The 9,030-nt window shown below is 37.3% G+C and overlaps 1 protein-coding gene across 1 annotated transcript in view; it reads left to right on the top strand.

Annotated features, from left to right (window-relative positions):
- LOC117341437 (tripartite motif-containing protein 2-like) overlaps positions 1-8,217 on the top strand; it is a 126,518-nt gene extending 118,301 nt beyond the window's left edge. Inside the window, exon 2 of the mRNA XM_033903286.1 lies at positions 3,881-8,217. Coding sequence (XP_033759177.1) covers positions 3,950-6,490 — 2,541 coding nt within the window. The 5' untranslated portion in view covers positions 3,881-3,949 and the 3' untranslated portion in view covers positions 6,491-8,217. The remainder of the gene's footprint in view (positions 1-3,880) is intronic.
- The last annotated feature ends 813 nt before the right edge of the window (positions 8,218-9,030 follow it).

Raw genomic sequence — 9,030 nt, 5'->3', positions numbered from 1 at the left:
ACTCACAAGGTTCTACTATACACACAAACCAAAGTGTCCTGACTAACAAGGTTCTACTGTACACACAAACCAAAGTGTCCTGACTAACAAGGTTCTACTGTAAACACAAACCAAAGTGTCCAGACTAACAAGGTTCAACTGTACACACAAATCGGTCTAGACAAAGTCGACGATCAAAATATAGAGTAAACAGTTCAAAGGAGCATAATTGACAACGACCTTCAATGTTTTTCGTTTGTTAAATTCATACCTGATTGACACAGATTCAATATTTTGTACTTCACTGTCAAAAAATACTCTTACAACTGTAATAATACCCTTTATAGTACGGACGGTGTTTAAGAAAACCTGTTTTTCCGAACTACATAAATAGTTTACAAATTATGCATTTCTATACGATTTTTTTCCCGTGTGATAAAGAAAAATTTAAGTATTATTGGGTTTAATAAATATCTCATTTATCCATATATCTTAGCGACACCAAAAGATGTCGGAGAAGTGCACGTTTTCATATAGTACTGCGCTCTGGCCCTACACCAGACATGGTGTCAGGGCCAGAGGAGACACGGGTTAACCTTCCCCTTCCCCAAACATACGCTCGGGTTACCTACCATTTCGGGGCTATGTCAGTGAGACCTCTAGGATCCTATACAAAAACACACGGGTTACCTACCATTTCGGGGTTATGTCAGTGAGACCTCTAGGATCCTATACAAATACTGAATACATAACCGTAACACCTACTGAAAAATGTCAACAGTCAGTTTACGATCGCCATCTTAGGTCAATATTAGTTAACAAAACAAATATTGTCTCGTAGATATTGACAGACTTATACCTAGTGTGGACAGATAAGGTATACCAATACGGTTAGCGAGCCGGAAAGGTAGACGGCCATGACATTCCATAAAGATCTAGGATTGATTCCCTCACTTATCCATCAACTTACCAAGCAAATTATGCACGTGACTTCTCTCGTGAACTGAGTTACACTTATACACATGTTATAAAGTATACGTGTATGTTACAAAATATACGTGTATGTTACAAAATATACATGTATGTTACAAAATATACATGTATGTTACAAAATATACATGTATGTTACAAAATACACGTGTATGTTACAAAATACACGTGTATGTTACAAAATATACCTGTATGTGACAAACTTTACGTGTATGTTACAAAATATACATGTATGTGACAAACTATACGTGTATGTTACAAAGTATACGTGTATGTTACAAAATGTACGTGTATGTTACAAAATGTACGCGTATGTTACAAAATATACGTGTTTGTTACAAAATATACGTGTATGTTACAAAGTATACATGTATGTTACAAAGTATACGTGTATGTTACAAAATATACTTGTATGTTACAAAATATACGTGTATGTTACAAAGTATATGTGTATTCAACAAAATATACGTGTATGTTACAAAATATATGTGTATGTTACAAAATATACGTGTATGTTACAAAGTATAGGTGTATGTTACAAAATATACGTGTATGTTACAAAATGTACGCGTATGTTACAAAGTATACGTGTATGTTACAAAATATACGTGTATGTTACAAAATATACGTGTATGTTACAAAATATACGTGTATGTTACAAAATGTACGCGTATGTTACAAAATATACGTGTATGTTACAAAGTATACATGTATGTTACAAAATATATGTGTATCTTACAAAATATACGTGTATGTTACAAAGTATACGTGTATGTTACAAAGTATACGTGTATGTTACAATGTATATGTGAATGTTACAAAATATACGTGAATGTTTCAAAATATACCTGTATGTCACAAAATATACGTGTATGTTACAAAATGTACGTGTATGTTACAAAATTTACGTAAATGTCACAAAATATACGTGTATGTTACAAAATATACATGTATGTTACAAAATATACATGTACAGTATGTTACAAAATATACGTGTATGTTACAAAATATACGTGTATGTTACAAAATATACGTGTATGTTACAAAGTATACGTGTATGTTACAAAGTATACGTGTATGTTACAAAATATACGTGTATGTCACAAAATATACGTGTATATTACAAAATATACGTGTATGTTACAAAATATACTTGTATGATGCAAAATATACGTGTTCCAGTCTGTTATATCACTTACGGGTACATGCTACGTTACACATGAGTCATGTCCTGTGTCGTGTTACCTCCATTGATGATTGCAATACCTGTGATTTTGTTGGAATAATTTCCCTGGGACAAATGTTCATTGTGCATGTCATTTGTTGGAATTATCTTCCTTAAGGACACACGTTCCCTACACCCTGTGCATGTCATTTGCTGGAGTTATCTCCCTTATGGATGTGATATGGCGCTTCTTATTAGTCATTTATATTAAAGTGATCTTGTTAAGGATTTATGCTATGTTTTACGTTACCCCTGCTGTTGTGTTTGAATTACCTCCCTTTACGACGCGATTTCTTAATGAGGTCTTTCCTTTAAGTATTTATCTGAGAGAACAAGGACAATTAGTTTCAAGGGAAAAAATACTCGGAATGTATGGTCGTATTTTGAAATTTAAAAAAATCCATGTATATCATGAACACTTTTAAATCAAATTGCTGAAATGTGAAATCCGAGCAATGGACATTGGTGTATAGATAAGTTATAGGTACATATGTAAATCAGATATGTTTAGTCATTATTAACGATATCAGATTCTCTATCGAAATTCATTGTCATATTTAAAAAAGAAATACGGTTAAAAAAAACATCATTTAGATGAATCATTGCAATTTTCACCTGTCAAAAAGATGAAAAATATCCCAAACATTTACAAAGTTATGACAAACATTTTATAATGCCGGGCGTTTCTTTCTTTTGATGCCGATCAAAAAGAAATGAATGACCAAATTGAGTAAAGTGTGACGAAATAAAATGGAATCTCATTTCTATAAAGGGAAATGTTATAATTGTTTACTGGAGTGTAAAATGATGATTTGATACAGTAAATGTACTTTGTATCATTAGGATCACGCGAAATCACAAGCACACATTAACACACACATATATATATATGAACACAGTGAAACTCGTCTTATCCAACTCCTGAGTATTCCCACACCTGTACACTGCGACCTGATGTACCTGTGTATTACGACACAATGATTCATCCCAGATAAACATGTATGTTGTAAGCTGTCGTTGTAGACAGGTCAATCTTACGTAAACTTATACCGTAAAGGTACTGGATTAGGCAGGTTAAGCTGATGTAAACTATATATGTGTAGTTTTTGTTTTACGCGTGGAAGAATGACTTTTTGTACAATTTAGTTCAAATTCTGTATTTTAATGACTTTTACGCACATAAAAACTATATCTTTTGTAGGTTCAAAACATAATAAGATTATGGATTTTATTGCAGTCAGTATAATCTAGACCCAACAAAATGTATGACTCATAAATATTGTTTGTTTGATCCGTTTTGATAATACGATTATTCATCGAGGACGCACGTGCATCAGCGCATGCAAATTATAGGTGTGATTATAAAGAGGAATACATGTATATATATTTATACGTAGACTATTAAAACCTAGTTCCATATATATATTTCTTTTTTCTTTAACATAAAGTGAAGGAGAGGACAACATAAGATAAATTCCTGTATCAAAGATAGTCTCACATTAGTCGCCTCTTATAATTATGACTGAAGGCCTAAATAGGCCTAACACACCTATAATTCAATTTTCGAGTTTTATTTTTCAATCAGTACCCTTGCCTCCCCCAGAAGTTTCGTTATTATCACAATATCTAATAATTGTTTCTTTTTGGTATAAAACCGCTAATTGAACACTATGTTGTATTTTTCAGATCTGCGATGGCCCCTATTACGTGACGATTGAAGTGTGATCCGGACGCCGTAATACCAAACAGAGTCTGATGATGGAGACTCTAAAGGAAATACAGGATCAATTCCTAAAATGTCCCGTCTGTTTACAGAACTACACATCTCCGAAACTTCTTCCGTGCCTCCATACATTTTGTCGTCAATGCCTCGTGGAAGTGCTGAAGAAATCCATTGGGGATGACAATGGTAGTTCAACAGAGAGCGATTCCGAAACTGAAAAACCTGCCCCACACGGAAAACATTTCAATTGCCCGGTTTGTCGGGCTGATATAGAGTTGAATGTTCCTAACGGAAATTCTAACTTCGCACAATGGACCGATATGTTTCCGGATAATCACTTCGTAAGTAGTTTGATGGAAAAAATCGACATGCAAGCGACAGATAAATATTGTGAGAGTTGTTGTCGAGACGGAAACAGAATTGGGGCCAAAGCCGAAAATTGGTGTCAGACGTGTAAAGTGGTTTTCTGTGATTCTTGTATAAAAGCACACAACGTCATCAAAGCTTGCCGAGAGCATATTGTGGTTTCCCTCAGAGACATGCGTAATGATCCACTTGAGTCCATCCGGTCAAATAAAAAAGAAATTCCATGTTTTCATCACAGAGACAAGGTTATTGAATACTACTGTGTCGATTGTCACGTGACTATCTGTTCGTCGTGCGTTGCTGTGCAACACAGACGATGTGAAATGGTAGAAACCTTGGTTGATGCAGCACAAAAGTTAAAACCGGAAACGGAATATGTACAAAGAAATCTCCAGATGCAGAACGAGGTTTTACGAGAATGGCGTGAAGAGCACGAGAAGGAACTCGGCGAACTCTCAACCAACAAAGAAATGATCATGAAAGAAATGTCGACGATAAGGAAAAGGGTTAATGAAGCATTAGAGAATTTAGAAAACAAGCTCATTGTTGACCTTGATCAGAAGAATATGCAGACAGCAACTGTTGTGAAGGGCAGAATGAACGAGATCGATGAAATGAAGAAAAATGTCAACAACACAGGAACTTTTCTCAAAAATCTAATCCAATTTGGTAGTGATTCGGAGCTTCTCACTGTTTTTGATGCCATCAAGCTCCAAGTAGATGATATGCGCGCCAACATTCAGAAATCCCGTTTGAGCAAATTGAGCACTCGGCATAGACTTATCCCGGACTCAAGCGTACAGAGATTGCTTGAGTTACACTCTATTGGGAAGATCGTGGATTTAGTGGATTTGAAGAAGGAAACTTTTCTCAACATGAACGGGTTGTCAGAGAAAGAAGGACAACCTCCTCAGAGACGGTCGTCAATCAAGCGTACAGGAACGTTTCGCGTTGAACGGTCTCCAACTCAATCTCCAGCTTCCACGATGATGAGCTCATCAACATCCTCAGTCTCGTCGACATCAAGTGAATCCATAGGATCACAGGAAATATTGACACCGCCAGTACGCGCGCGTCGAGGATCGTCATCGAGGCCGTCATCTGCACGCGACACACCAATACCAAGGCCGTCCTCAAGACCGACTTCAGCGCGTGATTCTCCAAGAGTAGCGGTATCTAGGACGACTCCTGTCAAGTCAAACACGCTTCCACGTGCTCCGCGAACTCCAAGGACTGAGCGGTCTCAAAAGATGGCGGATGTTAACAGAGTAAATTCTCTTCCCCGGAACAGAAGCAGCACATCAAACGTCTCCAATAGAAAGAACCCCGAAACCGAAAACTCCGAAAATGCAAATACTCCTCCTCAAACGAAATCTCGCACGGTTCCGATGCTTTTCTCGTTCAACGGGAAGACAGATGGCGACGCTAAGAAATGTTGGCCTCTTGACGTCACAATGCTCGAGGACGGTACTCCCGTCATTACCGACTTCCACAACAAAAAGGTCAAAGCCTTTGACGCAACCGGGAACGTGATGGGAGAGGTGGCGGTCCCGAGCTGGCCACACGGAATTGTGGACGTCGCTAGCGCTGAAGTGGTTGTGACACTTCCGGAACTAGCCACAATCATGTTTGTATCGGTACAGGACAACAACATGCGGATCCGCAAACGCGTCAGAACGGTAAAACAGTACCGCGGAATAAGCTGTGACGTCACAACATCGCCAAATGACCCTGTTCTGGTTGTTTCGTGTTGCGCCTCTGGCATTCAATGTGTTGATGTTCTCGCTCTAGACGGGACTGTTTTACAGACGTATCGAGAGGACAGACGACAACCGGGAAAACTTCTCTTCACTTGGCCGTATTACGTCACAACTAACGCGGCGGGCGAGATTCTCGTCTCGGATTGCCAGTCTCGGAATGGGATCATCTGTATCTGCCGTGACGGTGGAGTAAAGTTCGAACAAGTCCTCCCCGATAACATCGTGTGCGACCCACGTGGAATATGCACTGACCGGCAAGGGAACCTGTTCCTGGCAGACAAGACCGGTAACTCTGTCCACGCTCTCGGCCCGGACGGAGAATACAAGAGCAGAGTTCTCTGTTCCGCGGACGGACTGATTCATCCGATTGCGGTCTGTCTCAGTCCATTTGGACATCTCATTATAACGCAAGAGAACGGTGACGTCAAGGTTTTTAAATACAGTTGATTTCGAATTACGTCATAGATGAGGTCATAGACGACGTAACAAATGAGTATACGTGTGTTTGTGCCTACAAGTAATGAAAGTAACGTCGAAATGTTCGTTAAAAATGCGTATCGTATACACATACCTATGTTTTTACGGTAATTAGGGATACTTCGGGTCGAATTAAGAATTTTCTGGATTTAACGCTCGAAGAACTTTGGTTTATCTTGAGAGTAAAAACTGCCTTATTAATTTAGAAATTATAACTTTTACTATTTGAAAAAAACACATACTTTCCAGTAAGTTTAATTTTGACGACCTAAACTAAACGAAGGAATGTTCCTTTAATACATATGGTACAAGGTACATATGTATGGGCTGTTCATTGGGGATTGTGACAAGAATCTGTTGATTGTATCTTTTGGTAAAGTAGAAGATGTACATGCTCGCTTAGGTTCTTTAACAATAGAAAAATATAAATGCAAATATTAGTGTAAATAATACCAGGAACGATAACTCTAAGACGAGATTGACATGCGTCACGTGTTCTGTGACGATTTTCTTGTTTGCGTTTTGAATATCATTATTGGTGAAAACGTCATATCATTTTTACACTTACTACACTATACATATGTACTGAAATACATCAATATACACACACTGAAGACAATACTAGATTATATTCGTAGCATTGTCGTTTTAATTTGCCATTTTTTGTGTCTCAAACCTAAAGTTGTCTCATTTTAAACTCCATCAAGCCCTGCAGCATTTCATTTCGATTTTATCTAAGAAACCAATATGGTTTCTCTGTCACCGTTTCAGTAACATAGATCTTCGTGTCTGCTGTACTGAACCTTTCCGATTTAACAGAAACCTGTACGGGTAGCACGCTAGGTCCACTTTCTATTTAGAACACACTCAGAATACCGGAAACTCGGCATTCCGGACGACTCTCAGTACACCTGAAACTCGGCATTCCGGACGACTCTCAGTACACCGGAAACTCGGTATTCCGGACGACTCTCAGTACACCGGAAACTCGGTATTTCGGACTACCCTTAATACACCGGAAACTCGACATTCTGGACTACTCTCAGTACACCGGAAACTCGGTATTTCGGACTACTCTCAGTACACCGGAAACTCGGTATTTCGGACTACTCTCAGTACACCGGAAACTCGGTATTCTGGACTACCCTTAATACACCGGAAACTCGGTATTCTGGACTATACCTGTATCTCGATATTACAGACTTTTTGTCTCAGTACACCGGAAACTTTTTGGCGGTAACTCCTATCCCACCAAACTGGAAATTTAGTAATATAGACTACATGTCACTTATACACCAGTATCTCTGGACTTGTACACCGATCACGACTCGGTTTCTTTCAAAGAGTATCGACATGTTGACAAATCCGTATAATATGATTTAAAGTTTGTTATTAATTTGTTGTATTTGTTAGAGAGAGAGAGGATCATCGTATTTCCATACCAATACTTTATTATTTCAATTTTATTACTCAAATCAACGATATACTGTTTATATTTCCTGTGTATTATACTAGGAAACAAAACTTGTTTACATGTATATATCGATATAGGTATAAGGGAGTGTATAGTGATAACAATATCAATGTTAAAAATGTATGAAACGGGATGCTGTAGGTTTTTAGTAATATTCCAATAACAATATTTATTTATTAATTGTTTTAGAGTTTAATATAAATAAAAATGCATAATGAAATTGTTGAATCTTATGTTGTATCTGGAAGTGTCATTTGGGAGTGATAGACGGGCCACCAGACCCCTTTTTTGTTAAGAAGTTAAATTCTAAATCTCGATTATCTGCCCCTAGTTTGAAACCTAGAGTCAGACATTATGCTAGGGACCAAACTCATAAAGTTATCAATCTTATATATAGTGTTAATATTCTAGAGACTGCGGGTCAGTCTAGATCACAAGGTCAGACCCTTGTTCTCTATATCTATCTTTTTAAAAATGCAAGTATATTATATCTGTCACATAAATTATTATCCCAAATGAAGTCTTTGAATCTCTCGAACCCTGTATTGTAAGTTGTGTCCGTCAGCATTCGCCGTCTGTCACATCCCAAATTAAGTTCTAGAATTTGGAAATAAACAACAGAGTTTTAACCACAGCTGAGTTGCAGGAGCGATCGAGGTTAGTGGTCTTCATGGTATACCGGTCGACACTGTGAATAAAGTTATTTAAAGATAAAAACTCGTCAGTATGTCTTAAAAGACTTTGCTTGGTCTCTGTATATTAACATGATAACATCTTCAATGATATTAGCTTAAAAAGAAAGAAAAAGAAAAATTAAGTGGACACTTTTTTAAACCTATATATAGTAATGCCGCGATACAAGGGACACAACTCGTACTATCTAAAACAACATTTCAGCATTTTATAACTGTGACGTCGAAATATGAACATGAAATAACTTTCACAAATGGAGAATGTATAAGGGTGTCATAATTGAGATAACATTTTTTACAGCAGAGTTGATATAACCAAAACATATATTGGCAATTTTAATAAT

This window comes from Pecten maximus, chromosome 13 (genome assembly GCF_902652985.1).
Source record: "Pecten maximus chromosome 13, xPecMax1.1, whole genome shotgun sequence".
NCBI lineage: Eukaryota > Metazoa > Mollusca > Bivalvia > Pectinida > Pectinidae > Pecten > Pecten maximus.
The sequence above is the reverse complement of the archived record's forward strand: the minus strand, read 5'-3'. Positions and strand labels throughout refer to the sequence as shown.